The sequence below is a fragment of the Bombus vancouverensis genome, chromosome 6, assembly GCF_051014615.1.
Source record: "Bombus vancouverensis nearcticus chromosome 6, iyBomVanc1_principal, whole genome shotgun sequence".
NCBI classification, from domain to species: Eukaryota; Metazoa; Arthropoda; class Insecta; order Hymenoptera; family Apidae; genus Bombus; species Bombus vancouverensis.
This window is the reverse complement of record NC_134916.1, coordinates 17,036,531-17,054,206: the sequence shown is the minus strand read 5'-3', so window position 1 is coordinate 17,054,206 and position 17,676 is coordinate 17,036,531. Positions and strand designations below refer to the sequence as shown.

At 46.0% G+C, this 17,676-nt stretch overlaps 1 protein-coding gene across 1 annotated transcript in view; it reads right to left on the bottom strand.

Moving 5' to 3' along the window:
- Positions 1–14,585, bottom strand: part of Optix (optix) — a 53,838-nt gene extending 39,253 nt beyond the window's left edge. Inside the window, exon 1 of the mRNA XM_033339909.2 lies at positions 13,214–14,585. Within this exon, the coding sequence (XP_033195800.2) occupies positions 13,214–13,857 (644 nt within the window). The 5' untranslated portion in view covers positions 13,858–14,585. The remainder of the gene's footprint in view (positions 1–13,213) is intronic.
- Positions 14,586–17,676: the final 3,091 nt, after the last annotated feature.

The window sequence follows — 17,676 nt, the reverse complement described above, 5'->3', positions numbered from 1 at the left end:
TGGAATATGTGCTAAATCATCTGCTGGTCGTTTGTTGGCAGGTACAGGGGCCGCCTCCTGGTGTAACTATCAGCCGTGGGGCCAAGAAACGAGAGACGATGCCTTCGATACTTCGACGATATAATCCGCTCTCGTTTTCCTTCGATCCATCTTCGACGAATCGGTGAAACGACTGGAACAGCCTTCTACCTCGTCGTCAAGTTCGCAAGAATTAGATCGGTAAGCGAACGTGGATGAAAATTCTATTTCGTTCTTCTGTGAATTTTACTTTTGTATATTTCGTCGCTCTCTTCTTTTTTCGATCAAAAGTTTAGCTAAAAATTACGGAAGAGTACGACGAATTGAATCGTTCATGTATTTTTCCTCAATTTCTATCGGACCTTTGCTTGGAAAATAAAATTTCCACTCCTATCTTAGAAAATTCTTATGACTCGGAAGTTGATTCAAATTTCTCACAAAGGTTTCCATCGAACCTCGAAAACTACCTTTGAAACGTTCTTGCGTGTAATGCGCCTACGCCGGATCGATATTTTCCTACTGTTGCTACTGTCGCTTTACTTTTACGAGATTCGTAAACTACGCGTTGTTGCGAGCACTATCGTTGCGATCTTCCTACGACGTTCGACGCGACATACACGAATTTCCACGATAGAAAGTCGGTCCATTCCTAGTACCAAAGTTTCACAAAAGAGAAATCGATCGTCCTCGAGAGATCATAGACCACCGGTTCCAGCAGAGTTAAGTTACAAATCCTCGAGTCAAGCGTATCCACCATGTTCCAGCTATCCTGACAAAAGCGAATAACCCTGGCCGGACCCACGCATCGATCCACGTAAATCAATCTTCGCGAGCCACTCTACAGCGCGACGTTTCCAAAAATTCCCGATCCTCCTATACGGTTCGTCGATCTATCCGATCTTTCCTTCGGTAACCAAAGTCGCCGGCCCTTTATGTACGCGTCGCACCACTGATCCCAAGCAGGAAGGTGGACACACGACGAAATACTATTCGATGGAAAGTTCTAAAAAAGCGCTGCCGACGATCCTGTGGACGGGTCTTCCCGAGGTGGGCCCTGGTAATCAAGATGATCGATATCTTATACAGTCCCTGCTCGTACTCTGCCTCTTCTCTTCTCCGATCTTCTTCTTATTCTTCTTCTTCGTCGTCTTCTTCTCGTCTTCATTCATGCTCAAGGAATTCCTTCTGTTTACGAGTTCCTGAAGATCGCGGACCCCCCTGGCCGCTAACCGTCTCGTGGTCAGATTGTCAGCCGCTTAATTAACCGTGAAACGAGCGAGGGGTAGTCGGACACCATAGACGAGACCGCACGATGGCAGGATATTCGATACACCCCCGAACTCTCTCTCGCTGGAACGGCAACGCGTGGAAAGAGGAAAAAGAGATTGGAATCGAGAGAGAGAGAGAGAGAGAGAGAGGGGGGAGTAACGATGGAAGGAGGAGAGTGGACGAGGTTCGCCTCTCTATACAAGGTAGTCCTTGAAGAGCAACGTAGGTAGGTTGCTCGAACCAGGTAACCGGACACCCTGATCACGGACCGCTGGAACTCTATATCACAGGTGGTAGTGGCTGCGTACGAAGGTCCTCTGACTGTCAAAGAGATGCTCTTTTTTTATTCCTTTCTAAGAAGCACTTTCCTCTCTTCTGGATTCGTTACGGTAATCGAGTGTATCAGGAAACTTGCAATAAGGATCGAACGATGATGCGTGTTCGTTAGTTTCCATTCGAGTTATCAAATTTGACGCGATGATCTACCGGCGATGTCTTTCATTTTCACGGAGATCATTCGTGCGAAATCAACGCGACATCAGCGAGAAATTAATTAAAGAAACGTAGATAAATTTGCAACACATTCTGAGATACGAGAGCCCTGCCATAATTTACGAGTAAGTAGAGTTTTACGTTTATCGCGACGATTCGAGGAAAGAATCGACACAAGAGAAAACTAAGGATTTGCGCAGTCCATCGCGCGTCCTCGTTTTCCTACGACTAAACATCCCAACGAAAATTTTTGTCTCTCTGTCAAAGCTCTATCGGTATCGATTAATTTTCTGGCATAGTACGGAACGCGTTAAGGCTCTACGATGATCCCGACTTCGCAAGTAGCAAGTTTCCTAGTCGGCGACCCGACTCCGTAACCCACCACTGCCGGTGACGTTAATTGATTCGTAGCTCGATCGATTAGCGTAATACCGGCCCCCGACTTGATTCGCGCTCGTCACGTTTACCAAGCGACGAAACACACGGCTTGCGAAACTCTGGACGAAATCAAACAGGAACCCTCGGGGGAGTAGGCAGAGATTTTGCAAACGACCTTGGCTGTCTCGTATCGAAGCAGGATATCGTTAATTATCCGACGAGCGCGTTATTGCAGCACGCGTGTAATGAACAGTGTCAGGTGATCGAAGCTCGTTTCAGTGGATCGGTTGGCAGCGTTGAGGCCAGCCGACAACACGAGGTATATCCTTGTGCGTCGGCACCCCTTTCCGAGTTACTTAATATCATGCGATACCATGCCGGTGATTCATTGCTCGTTACGCGTTCTTCGACACCTGCCTAGGCGCGGGCAACCGGATTTCAAAGGATCCCAGCGAAGCTGCAGCAGTGCAACGCCGTTGTTAAAGAGGAGAAGTCGATGAACTGCCCGTCGATCGGCTCTACAAGCCGACGATTTTAAATTCGATTCACGCGATGGAATTTTATATTTCATTTCCACCGTCTGACGAACGACTTCGAATAGATTACCAGACTCGAGTTGGTTCGAGCGGTTATTTATGCGATCGAGCGTATCGCACAGTGTGGCTTAAAAGCAGCGCAACACGATCTCCATACTGGGAAAAATGTAATATAGCTGTAAAGAATGGTAAAACTCTATACGGTGTTCGATGGAAACAGTGACCCGTAATAGATAACAACGTGGCGATCTCAGATACGCCATCAATGTTCGATTTTTCAGAAACAAATGACTCGTGATTTTTTCGTAATTCCATAGATAATACCGCCCCATCTCTACACTAAATTTCATTTCGAAGCTGCTTAATTTACGAACTTCGTCGATGTAGCTTCTGCAGAGATTAATACGCGTTACCGTAGTATTTGTTCCGCTTTTTCGCACTCTATCGTTCGACACACACAGGATGTACTTGAGACGTAAACAATCTACGAATCTCTTCTCCACCCTCCACGCAATCCTGTCCCCTAACGCGAAATCAATTTCCTCGAGACACGCGTCGACCGACCAAACGTCGTAATTAAAAACGTCCCGTTGCCATGTGCGACACTCCTCGTATACATTTTTTCAGCGAAGCTGGTTTAGTAGAGTCTCGTAAGTTGGAGCAGCAACGCGACAGGCTAAGGAAGGTGGAGTCAGTCGGGACCGTACGCCAGCACAGATCCTCCTCGGAAGGGAGGCTCGTTCGCGACTGCGTTTCATCGCTATATTTCATTTCCAGGTCCTGTGAACAAAGCGGTATCGAGAGAAAGGGTATCGGTTACCTCATGAGCCCCTTCACGTATCTCGAGTACTCTTTTCAACGCCTTCCACGATCCCTCCCGCTCAAAATTCTCTTCTCTTTTCTTTGCCTTCTCTCTTAGCCTCTCTCCTTCGTCTTTTCTTGCTCTTTCTCCTTGCCGCGAGTCTTCCTGCCGTTCGCCACCGACAATCCGGCATCTTTCGCTGTCTTCCTTGCACGGCTCCTCGCCACGGCAACCCGGCTGGTACGTTGCTTCTTTTCAGCGCGCATAATACGCTCCTTTAGCTCCCTAATGAGCGGCAATTACGGTGTCTCTACGACTAACGATCAGTGACGATCGATGATCCCTCTCGCGGAGGGAGAGCACGCCCTCCGTGAACCGGTGGTCATTTGTTCGCGGGGAACAAAACAAAGGAAACTGGAAGGAGCGTGTAACGCGTTGTTGAATGAACCGATGAGGTCGCACGTGTGTGATCATCGTCCTCCGTTGGCCCGGCAAACGACGTAGGACGATGGATCGAAGGCGTGAGCGATGACCGATCACGATCCCAACGTCGGACGGATGAACATAGGAGAGTAGGTGAAACAAAGGGAAACCTGACTCGTCTCGAGCTTTCGTATAATCTTGTCAGGGAAAGGATCGCGTTCTCGCGTATTACGTTAGAGACCGACGTTGTGGAATCACAAAGGAAGTAGCGGCCTACGGTGCACCGGAGTAATTGAATTAGTTTCAGGACGTTGGAAGCGCGTCTTATCGCCGTCGATCGTGAATTAAATGCCAAAAATTACAAAAGCGTAATTATTTTGGAGTTGCATGCGAAGAATGGAAAATCATGTAGATTAGTTTGGTTTCGTGAGAATGACGCGAGTCACATTACGTAGAAGCCAAGTTGATTATCTCTATCGAGGACGACCGTTTGACTTTAGAAATGTTAAACAATCAACGTTGTACGATCCGATGTCCGCGAGACGGTCGCTGAAATTCGCCGAGACGCGTCGTTTTTGACACTCGGTTATTTGATCGATCGCTGTGATATCAACGATAAGTTCGATGCTACAAACTGCTGGTTTGTTAAACTACTAAATGCGTCGTGCCGAAGATAATTTACAAGTATGTACGTATATATACATTTTTCACGTTTTTCCAAGTAACGAGTTCAAAAAAAAAAAAAAAGGGGGGGACGAGAGAATGGATCGACCTGTCTTTGAAACGGCTGCCACGTAGATGGACAACGGAGGAAAGTTAATGCACGAAAGATCTCTGAATGAGTTACCGAAGGTCGATCGTCTCCATTAACGAAATATCGTTGGTTCAAGTAGAATTAACCTTTGTATGAATGACAAAGCGTTCGTTGCGTTCCGTTTGCCGTTTAATATTAGCTCCGCGATTAAACGCGTCACGTGAACGAATTATTTATATCTCGCTTCGCCAGTCGATAATTCCCAACCATATCTTCTTCGATCGTCTGCGTACATGCGTGAGGAAAATCTCTTTTCTCAAATCCTTTCCTATCGACGCTCCGCCATTATCCTTTCACCGATACTGTATAATCAATGATATCATAAACGCGTAAAGTAAAAGGAAGATCAATTGGAACGATTTCAATTCCATCGGGATACAACTATCGAAATCGACATTTTCCCTCGAAACGACCGCGTTACTCTGCGAGTATAGGTTTTCGTCACGAAACGAGATCGTCGAACGAGTCTCTCGTATCTAGCAAGGACAAAGGTTCTGGGATGCTGTCCAAGGCATTAACTGCAGGATACTGGGACGGTGGGAAGAGGGTGAGTCTGTACACGGAACGGGAGAAATTGCCGGATGCACATCACCCGAACGATTCCGTGTCCGAATCGATATCACCGTACGAATTAGTAGCTTGCGGTCCAATATCTCACCCTAATATTTGGGCCGCCCTCCGCGTCCAGAATGTTCAAGCCCCCCCCCCCTCTCCTCCTACCCTCTCTCACCTTCGTTCGTACGTTTCTATATCCGCGTTCGTGCACACACGGCACGCGTGGTGTGCACGAAGGGGAACCCCCATGGCGATGGCGTGAAAACAGTCACCAGGCTCGAGTTCGCCTGTGCCCTGCTCGACGAAACAAAAAGCGACCGTCACGGAAACAAGTGACAGCGGAACACCGTGTCGCGTCAATTACCAGCTCCTACTACACGCTTTTTTCTACTTCTGTTATTGGTGCACCTAATTACACGTCAATATGTCTCGAACGGAAGATCGGCGATGAAAGGACCGCGGAAGGGAGCTTCGAAACTAGATGTTCGGGGCGACCCGTGTGTCAGAGAAGAATTAGGGTTACGGAGAAGGCGGCGCTGCGACGATTTGTCAGGAGATTTGTAGGGTGTCTTGTGGTTTTGGTGATGAAGAATTTTGTGGTGAAAAGGCGGTGTGTAACTGTGTCTAGAAAAGGTAAATAGTCTTGTTGGTGTTTTACGTACGATGAAAATTTGTACGGTGGTTCGTGGTCGCGAATGAAGAAACTTTGCGGCCACGTAAAAACGACGGTACATTGAGAATATCGAATGAACGAAATATAACAATATGTGGTTAAATAATGAGAAAGAAGTGGGAGGGATTTGAAAGGCACGGTTTTAAATCAACGGGCTCAGCCGTAAAACCACTGATAAACTGCAACGAGGTTAATCGTTCGAGCTTTGAAAAATTATATCCTGATCATATATTCCGATACGTTCGGTTGCTACCAGGTTTATCTAATCTTATACGTAACGCGATGTATAATAGCAGTCGGACTCTTAATTATAGCGTGCTACGTGTTTCGAACGCAACGTTTCTAAATTCGAAGCATGTGATCGTAGAATATAATCGTTTAATACGATGAGATCGGAGATGTGACTTTGAAACTGTGAAAATCAACGAACGATCCATAGAGTGGAAATATGATTCAGATTGACGCGATAGAAAGGAGGAAATATTAATGAAGATTAACGCTAAGAGGGTAACCGGTGTTAGAAAGAGCGAGAAAACGCATCGGAGGGCGCTATGGTAGAAAGAAAAAAATACGATTAGCGATAAGAAGAGGTGGAAGATTTGTGGAGGGCCGCCTCGTGAATCCTTAACGAGCACTGTCAAGGGTGCCGCGGAGCGTGACAATTAACAGCGTCGCTAATGCGATCGCGTTTTGGCTGCCATTTAATTACGACGCATACCAGTCGTGCGTTCCTCTCCTCTCCTCTCCTCTCCTCTCCTCTCCTCTGGTCTTATTAATTCATCGTTTTTCCTGCGGTTTCGTTCACGCGGCGCGGGCCGCGCGAGAACACGAATTTCTCGTGATTCGACCGTGCCACCGTCGCACCATCAATCACGTTACATCGTGACAGGCTTTTGACAAAAAGCTGCCACGCGAATTCCGTGGCCACCCTGAGAGAGAGGCTGCTGGCCAGTAATACCCAGGCGTTTCTTTTCCATGGCTTCCTGAATATCGCTCAGAATGTCGAAATACGGAATCATTAGTAACCGGCCGTGGACGATCCGCAAGCGAGATCATCGCTTCTCTCTCCCGTCTTTCTGCATCGTTGCTGGCCATGGTAATCTATCACGAAGGGCTCGTGCGAGCAGGTGTCATGGCAGTCTGCCGCTAATGATCCTGGACATCCAACGTGGAATTAATCATTGCCTTTGTCTCTCCCGTGCTTTTTGCCATCGTCGTACGCGATGCCGCGCTCCTTTTCGGCTCTTGCTTTTCCATCGCGCGCAATTCGCCTGTTGCTCTCCTCTCTCCTTTCCTCCGAGCTTCCTTCGGTCATTATCATCGTTAATTTCTCGCTCGTCGACCGTCCACCGATTTCCGACGTTCCTTAAACGATCGACTCTTTGCCTGTATCTCGGATAGGCAAAACATTTTGCTTCCAACGAGCGGTCTTTCCCTTCCTGGAACCGTGGTTGCCAACTACAAACAGAGTTGCGGCCAGAAAATTGAATCGAACATCGAATAGGTGCTGTATTAACCGAGTATATATCGAAACTAACAATGTTCATGGGATTCCTTGGAGAAGACTAGTGGAATAGGTTAATTCGAGCAAGGGTTAGAAACATGGATGATTTTGCCGCGTAGATCGCCCGCCGCTTTTCAACCGGAATTCTGTTCGTTTCGTCAGACAGCTGTCGTTCTATCCGAAGAAGAATGGGTCCGAAGACGCCAGCGACAAGACGTTCCTTTTTTCTTTCGTTTCTCTTTTCCCTTTCTCTCTCTCTCTCTCTATCTCTCTGTCTCTCTGCTTGTATCACGGAGCAAGATTGCGCAACGTGTGCGCCGATGACATTCGCGTCTTCTTGTATTCCTTTCTCGTTTAGGGTCATCAAGATAACGGAGGAGATGCGACTGATGCACGGTCACGACTGAACGAGCTAACAGGTATTCTCGCGATAATGATTGCCGCGAAGGCTCACTGCAGGAAACGGCGCGCGGCCGTAAATCCTGCGGCCACTCTTTACGCTGCTTATTGAAAATTAAAGTGGAATTCTTTGCCGTTTACGCGCCGGCGAATCAACGGCATTATCTCAATCGTTCGCTAATCGAAATCCCCCTGCCGTCGATGCGATTCGGAGAAAAAGGATCGCGGCGAAAGAAATTTTCATTAAGAAAAATAATCGTCCGGAAACATGCACGCGTTTGTAACGAGCAATCTCTTCCCTCCTCCCTCCTCTCCCATCCCCTCGCCCCTTCGTCGAGTCGCGTTGCGATAAAGAGAAAAGGAACAACACTTGCGCGTTGAGAATTCGACGAGGCGACCACAAAGAAAGAAAAGTAAGTAGCACCCCACAGATCCTGATGGAACAGAAACAGAAAGGAAGGAGGAAAAGAGAGGAGAGACAGAGAGAGAGAGAGAGAGAGAGTGGAGGGTGGAGTGAACGAGGTGGCAACCAGACAGGATCTGCGTGGAAACGCAAACAGCGCCGGTCTCTAATACACCGGGGACTTTATCAAAATCTGATAACTTCAGAAGCGAAGGCAACAGCGAAAGAGGAGAGAGGTGAAACACGCTCGAGCTAAGCCACCCCCGAAAAGCCGGCTACGCGGAGGGTTGTTGAGGTGGTTATCCCCTCTACTTCCTACTGACATCCCTATGAAAAGCCTTGCCACTCCTGTTAGCTCTCCTTCGATATAACGTGTATACGTACGATATGAAAATTTACGCTCGAGGAACGCGTTCATATACCGAGGGAATCCCTTGGTATCGCCAATACCTTCCAAAATGCAACGTTATTTTTTTAAGTTAATATGCAAATACTAGAAGAATCCTAGAATTATCGTACTTTCGTCGCGGATACGCGCGTACGATCGAAAGAAATCGATAGGAACGAGTCTATCCTTAACAATTCAATAATTCCTGGCAAACTCGAATTTCGACGTTTTCAACTGCCGAGCATGCTATAGACTAATAATTTCCAGGCTACTGTTAAATCCATACTGTATCGTCGTTCGATATACTCTTTCCACGCGGTCTGATTTCCGCGATTACATTTTCAATAGCGTCTGACAACGACAGAACGATTCTCCTTGCTCGACGCATACGTTGCGTCACCGATAAATCAGACAGACATCGCATGACGCACACAGTACGTCACCGGTTCCAAATGGATTAAATATCAGCAACAATTCCAGCCTGAAAATCTTCCTCTCACCATAAACAATTTGTCATATGAATAATTCGCTGAAAATACGCGACAATCTCGGTTCGAATACGAAGTTGGCGATCTGCAAGTTGCCGCAACGTAGCGCGGTTTAGAACGTGACCGATTGCTCGCATATAGCAGAGTACTAGCAGACGGAACGTACGTGTCCCAGCCTCGTCCTCGTAATATATAACTTCTACATAGAGATGAGCATACGTCGTCGTCGTTTCTCGTATCACGTACTTATACAGATTCGCTCGTGTACGTACGAAGAAACACATACACGCACACACACACACACACACATACACAAACATTCGCGCAGACACGTAGATAGAGTTCAGACAAGGTACATAGGTATATGCAAGTACGTGCGAGCACGGAGATTGCTCCGGGGCTTTCGGGGTTGAGCATATTGAATAACTCGCTCGCTGGACCGCGAAAATATACCGCGAGGCTGCTAGTATGCGGATCGACGTTCCTGAAAGGACCTTGCAGGATCCTCGGGGCGGGCACTGTATCCTGTCTACAGTGTCTACCTAACCCACCCTGAGCGAAATGACGACGACTATACCCAACGTTGGAGGAGACCTGGACGCCCGTATTACCTCCGTGCCCGATGCTGAAAATGCATCACTAAGGGAATTTCACGTTGCGATAGCATTGTACCGACGAAACGATCGCACTTGTGTGTGTGTGTACGTGTATATACATGTACATATACATATATACACATACACACACGACATATGTATACACGTAAACGCAACAAGATCATCTTTTCGTGTTCCCTTTTACCCCGTACACTGGCAAAATCCTGTTAGGAATAACGTGTTTTAATCGTTTCTCCGATTCGAGGAACTAAATCTAAAATCGATGATGGATTCTTGTGGTATTTTAGATCGTGGATCTGTTTTGTATGGTTATTGGCTGTTTCAAGAGGGTTTACGGGTAATTCTTGCGGTGAAAAATGTTGCGCTCGGATGTTTCGAACGCCAGTGAATGACAAATGGGAATGGGGGCAGAGGGAGGGAAAAAAAAGGAGAGGAAGGGATAACTGCGATATAGAAGTATTTTGTACGGACGTCGAGTTCAATACACGAATCGATGTTTTTTAGCGAAGCAGTCGGAGCTTTTGGTACGCGTCGGGACAGGATGTGGGTACGTAAGGGAAGAGGAGGAGGATTCGTCCGGGGGATTCGCAGGATTACGTGCAGGAAAAATGTGGCTCCAGGCCAGAAACGGAATGTCGTTACGCTGGGGTAACGATAGGTACGGGTAAGGCCATTGTCGAATAACCTGACTAGAATACACAGCTTCTATCGCCGGAAAAGTAAAAAGAAATGGTCATCCGGGCATTTACGATCCTCGGAGGTCAGTCCTCTGCAAATTCATAAAGAATCAAAGATGTTCTTTCTGTTTTCTAAGTCCTCTCCTAATTAAAATAATTTCGTGTCGTTGAAATTTTTTGACTTAACAAACGAATCGTATTTCCAATCCTCTTCGAACGTTTATCGAATATTCAACGTTGTCGTAATGGTTTTATGTTACAAGCTGTTAGAGGCTAGTTGCTACGAAAACAACGTTGAAGTTCGAAATTTCAAGTAAGAAATAAAAATTGTATCGTTTGAAAGTCGACGTCTGAAGTTTCGAAACTCGATGTTTGAAACGCGAAATTTGAAATTTGAAAAAACCTTACTACAGCCACCGATGCCAATTAGCGGCGCAGAAGTAACGTCTGACCTGCAATTACTTTCTCTACTTTGAAACGCAGTACGCTCGAATAGCCGGCCAGTGTGTACACGTTGAACGTAATTTCGAGACTACTAATTGAACAAAAATCATCGCTATCGAATACCCGGAGAACGATGCAAGCGATTCGAAGACCGGCTATCCAAATGCAAATTCCAAAATTACTAGAATTCGTAGGAGGTTGAAGCTGTAAGGAAACGATCTGGATGCAGAGTAAAGACAGCGCAAGACTGAAACGTGTAATCTTTTTCCCGTTGTGCGGCCTCATCAAGATCAATTAGACCAGTATAGTCGGACGATCCTCGGTCGTTAACGATATATCAATTACAGCATAGACGTAGGTAATAACTATTAATGACTTCATTCAGGGCACAGTAATTACAGATGTCCGAGCACCACCAAGAATCTGGGTCGAAGACGATTCTGAACTAGCGAATCTACTAGCTGTCGACATAGAAAGAAAAAAAAGAAAATACGAATTCGTGGTTCCACGTGCGAGTGAAACAAACTTTTATCTTACATCGCAGCGAATCTTCGAGTTTATTAATAGTTTCTGGAAAAGATAGAATTGAACGCGTCTCTTATAGCGTACTGCCCTTTAAAATGCTTTTTGCATCGTGAGACTCGAAGTAATTTGAAACGTTAAACGTGTTTTCATTTTCTTCTTCGACTGCGAAGACGCGCGCTACGTAAGAATGTGAAAATGCATGCTTGTACGCTTTCGTTACGCCGAGGGGGATTCAATTTTTCAAGCATTTGAACCTTCACGCTGTCATAAAATACTTTAACACGTGTGAAGCATATGCAAACTTATGTACACGAGGTGCACAAAGTTGGTAAAACGTTTTTCGAACGACCTTTCCAAAACTCGTAAATCAAAGAGAAATTTCGGTCCGTCCTTGGAGGTTTCTGACGTTGGAAATACAGAGAAATTTAGGAAAAGTTCCAGGTACAGGCTATGGGAAAAACCAACCATAGGACCCTATAACGGAAACAATGTTGACACTATTCAGTCGGGACAAGTAATCGTACAATATTGCCACCAGGCGTTGTTCAAGAGCGAGGTGCTTCGAATCGGAACGACAGGTTGTGCAGCTGCTTTTTCTACGATCGTCGACCTCTTAGCGACGATCAGTCGTGACTAATCGAGATTGGAGCGGATTATCACGTTCCTTTCTTTTATTTTAGTAGCGGTAGAACAGTCGAAAGAGCCTCGACGATTACGGCGCTGTTCTGCTCGGTAATCCGTTAGACGATGATCTGTCTGTATCAACCGTTGTATTATACATCTCTCTCTCTCTCTTTATCTATTCTAGGACGTTAAAATTAAATTTTTAATTTCCCAAGAAAATTCTAGCTCGTGGAATAAAATAAACGAACTTTATAAGCGTTAATTTACGATTATTTAAATGGTTGGCGAATAATTTAATCGACGATAGAAATCACCGGATGAAATATCCATTAATGATGCAAGAAGATGTTGAAAGATAGATCTGGTTATATCATTCGATAGCTCGTTTCATATCCTGTTTGAAACAGGAGAGCGCCACGAAATTGACTGGGACGGTGTTCAGAGTCGATTTGGGCAGGACTCGTCTATGCAGAGGACGTATCGTGGGACGAAAGGAGAGGAAAGCATCGACGAAATACAATTTGAAAGACGTAATTCGAAAATCGTTGTACGCCCGACGGCAGCGACCCTCCGTCGGACGTCAAAATGAAATTACGCGACCCTCGACGCGGGGACCTTGGGACCAGCACAAAGGCTCGTTTGCCGAGGACACAGCGCAACAATCTGACTAAAGGGACCTAAACCACTAATCGTTTCGCGATTAACTTCCATTAAACGCTACTTAATGAACAAAACTTTCGCGTCCTGCAGCTAACCGCGATCGTTCGCGTATAAAAACGCAACGTAACAAACGAATTTGTTAATCGACTTTCGATTTATTATAAAATAAACTTTCTCACTGGTTAAATTAAATTCCGTTAGATTAAACATTGCACTCGTGATCGCGTGACTAATAACAGTAACGTGAAATAGATAAAGATATATGTATATATGTAATATATGTATATATACATATATTCTTCTCAATAAGCTTAACATATTCTTCTTCGTTGCCAATCTACGATATATCAAAACGTTGTCTCTTAGAAACTTAAAAGGTAATTGCGTCGATCGAAGGAATTATTTCTCGTTCTATCGACAACTCGTTGTTCGTAGTTTCTTTGACTGAGAAACGATTAATCCAGGATGACAGTTGTTTGAATCAGCAGGCGACGTATCCATAAACAAGAATATAATAAATGTACCTATTTTTCGCAGCAGCTGCTCGATCTCTTTGCCTTCTGTTCTTGAACCAGTTTCCAACTTGGGTCGGCGTGAGACCCGTGGCAGCAGCCAATTCTCTCTTTTTCCCGGGATTCGGATACGGATCCTGAAGATACCATTCTCTCAGCAACGATCTGGTTCTCTCCTTGAAGCAATGGGTTTTCTGTTCCCCGTCCCAGATCGTCCTCGGCAATGGAAATTTCTTCCGAACTCTGTACTTATCCACCGGACCCAGTGGTCTTCCGCGGAGCTTCTCGGCTTCTTGATAATGCGCCTCCAGCCACATCGCCTGAAGTTTACCATGAGAGTCCTTGGTGAACTTATGCCTCTCCAGTATGGCGTACAATTCTCTATAGTGGCCCGAATGAAACGCGACAATCGCTCTGGCTCTCAGCACGGCCTCGCTTTGATTCAACTCCTGGATATTTGGATGAGCTACTGGCAGACTCCAGAGGAATCTCGCCAGTCTCTCGATATCGCCGCTCTCCTCGAGGGTCTCGCAGACTGTGGCAACCTGGCCGACGGTGAACGATAACGTTGGCAATGCAAAAACAGGAGCCGGTACGATTGGACCATTGGTTGTGGGCGCTGTGGCACCGGTGCCCGCTGGTGCAACAGCCGACATCTCTTTTGCTTGCCCTTCTAAGATACAATTATTTCGTGTACTCTAAGACACTGATAACCTTTTCAATACATCGATTTTGTCACACGTAACTGACGATTCCACTCGGTAACCTAAGGAACTCTCCGACTCGGTTTGTGTTTACTTTTGGCGCTTTTCATCCTGTTGTCTCGACTCGAATCTTACTCAACTTCTTAGCCGTTCGATCACTTCTATAGAACTCTCGATCATCGAGGTACAACTCACTTCACGAATAGTTTGCACTGAATATACTGTTTCAACCGATTGGACACAAAATGTTCACCAGTTTCTAACGACACGAGGGATGCTGTTTTTCCCAATGTTTCTGCAACGAAGAACGATGCGTGATCTGCGCAATACGGTTTGGCGAGAAATACGAGTTTTTCCTTTCCAGAAATACGAAGGGTTCGCAGGACGGTTTCGGGTAACATTCGGGAACGGTCGGTTCGCAACGAACGAACCATTGGTTGCTGTCCGCTGCTTCGTCTCTCGCCGACTGAATCTCACCCCCGAGCGCTATCCGTCAGACGAACCCCGGTACAAGTAACATTCTCCAAGTAGATATCCTACGGGGTCACATCGGACGCAATAGCACACGTTGACGTTCTTCTCAGCCGTGGGGATATCACGCGAGGCCGCTGTTGCCTGGATCGTATCGTATAGCAAACTGGTTTCGTTTACAAGCCGGCATCTCGGCACCGGCCCTACCCAGCATGATACGTTTGTACGCGCCCGTTACAACCGGGTAGTCCCGCCGACTCTTGCGACCTACCTCTACATCTCTCTTTCGCTTCCTCCCTCTCTCTCTCCTACTTCCACTCTCGCGTCCTCGTCCTTTCTCCCTGCCCCCTGCTTCGAAACACCAACAGAGGGATAACTGGAGAAAAAGAGACGGCTATAGCGATGCTCGGGGGGCCAATGTACAAGCCACGCCCATCAGCCAAACTGGGATTGGCCGGATCCCATCCACGTTACCATGGTAACCTTTCTTCGTCCTTCCGTAACCAGCGTCCGTGTTCACGTGTGTGTCCGTTTAATTATCCCTTCCACGTGCTATCCAGCACCACACCGTTCGCACCCCACCAAAAGCTTTCCGCAATCCACATCGTCCCCCACTCTCCGTCTATTTCTTCGATCATCCCCTTCGCTCCTCGTGCCGTAACCCATACCCCTGCCAACGATCCGCGAATGCTCCCGCCAGAGACGTCCCTCGTGTCCCCTTACCTCTCGCGCCAACCATAAAGCGAGAGAGACGAGGGAACACGGAGAGAGAGAGCACGATCGATTCGCCGAGCGGAAAGTGGGACGGAGAGTATGGAAAAGTGGGGTGGAAGCAAGGACGCGGGGAACGAAGGCATGATCCCCACGTTCAACTGCTGCCGTTCCTGCTGCCGTTCCGTACCTTCTGTTGCTCCTGCTGCCGTGATCTCTCGACGAACTGCTTTCGAGACCAGACTCGCCGCTCTCGTTCTCGCGCAACATCCACGACTCTAAGGTCCATCGGCTTTTCGCCTCTCTGTTTCTCCGTCGCTATGTTCTGCTCGCGCCATCACTTTCTCGCGATTCTCGTCCCGACGTTTGGCATCGTTCTAGAAAAATCTCTGCTTTCTAGAGAACGCTCTCTTTTCATTTTCGTTTCACGTTTCGCAAACGTGGGATTCGTGCATGTGCTTCCGGGGGATGTTTCGATCGCGTCTCGGCTATAAGTTACATTCGTTTTAGCGCAGATACGTTCCAAGCTCCATTTTAATAGGACTTTTATTACAACTTACAACTTTCCGCGATTATCGAAGATTTTTCCGTGGTTAAATTACACGTTCGTGGCGTCGAAGGATCGAGATGTCGTCCCTTTGTTGGCGCATCCGACGAAAAGAGGACGTTGAACCTACGGACTCTTGCGCCATTTTTCATTCGTCGCGTCTTCGACAGAATTTCACCACGCCGATATCGGGGCAATACGGATAGAAGCCCTTTATCGACACGCGACTAGATTTCATTTCTCGTCAAGACGACAGGTGCACGCGTATCGAGAAGCCGAGGACGCGCGACGGCGCCGAAGGCGTCTCCGTTTTATCGAACGCACAGCCGCCGCAGCAGCTTCAGTCTCGTGATAAATATTCTGATTTGTAACTCTGACGTATCCAGGCCGACGTGTCTACTTTCCTACCTCCGCGATATTGGTCGTCAGCCTTTTTACCAACTTTTTCGCCATACTTCACCTCTGCTTACCTTCAAACAACTCGCATACCATTCCATGTAGCAACCCTTAACACCGACTTAGACGAATTGATAGAATAACCTGGCAAAATCTCCTCGCAAAATCTACCCAATATTTCCACGAATTATCGCGAATATTATTTAGACCGATCGGCTGAAAATATACCAAGACCAGGGCTCAGCAACGCGTTAATTTTTTCATATTAAACGCCGCTTTACGACCAAGGATTGGTATTTTGATACGAGTTGTTGAAAACGAAAACGATCTGCGATATCTTTGGTTCGAAGATGTAGATCTCCCGGAAACCAGCCGCAAGTTATTATTATCAATTTGAACGTCTTCGATGTGGTAACTTTACGTGGATTTGTGATTACGAGGAGGTTGAAACGGCAGTTTCCAAAACCGAATAAACGGATAATTTTCACAAACGAGTGCAACGATATACTTGAATTTTAAATCGAATTCTTCGACTTATCGTCTACCTATCTCTCCCTTGTAGTCTTGGCATTTATTTTCGGATAAGTTTCTTGGATATCGCGTCACTCGAACGAAATGGAAGGAAATATAATCTCGAGCGTCGATGATGCCGTCGATTGGTCTCGTTTTGCGATCGTTCGTTCCGTTATACGGCCGATACCAGACCGATTGGCCCTGGTTAAATCGTATTACGGGAGAAGCTGGATCACGAGTTTTTCGAAAGACATCCTTCTCGTCGTAATTGCCTGCGTTCTTCCGATTAAGAGCTACCATCCATCCGTTTGCGTCAGCTCGCAAGTAGTCAAGTAAATGGAAACGGATAGACTTTAACAGTGATTGCTCGATAGCGACCAGCGTTGGTGTTCAAAATTTCAATTGCCGTGCTATGAAATCGCACAAAGTTAAACCCGGATAACGACTGGATTTTATTATCGAAGGAATATAGGAAAATGGCCACTTTCGCAGTTATCGCTTTGTCCTGGATTCCAAGAGGTAGGTAGCGTTAAATGCTACTTCCTTTCGCTGAGTTGCATAAATGCTTCTTTTCTTTTGTCAAATTGTATATTGTATATATTATCTTTGGTAATCTACCAAACTATGCCATACCTTTGGTTATCTTTTGGTAATATACCTGTTAATGAAGGGTCGGTTTTTCATTTGTTTTCAGTCGTTAATATGTAACCTCGTATATATCGAGCGTTATATATTCACTTTCTAAGGTTTAACGAATTTGTTTAATAAATACGGTAACATGACACTAAATGTATTGACATATGGATAAATCTAGGATGTTTGCTCATCTAAGACAGCTATTGAATCTTTATATCTCAAACGAACTCGAATATCAAATTAGGCGTGTCAAATCGGTCTCCTCATTTCACTCTGAAATTTGAGATTAGCAACAGGCAAGTATTATAGGCTGTGTGAATAAACCTATTGAAAAGTGCAGCGAGATTACATATACAATAACGTTTGCAATGTATACATATTAAATGGTTTTCTTAGCGTTATTGTTATATTCGCAAAAAGCTATGTGTAAAAGGTATTATCGACCTAATTATTTATAACTGAAATATCAATTATCGGATTTATAACGAACAATAGGA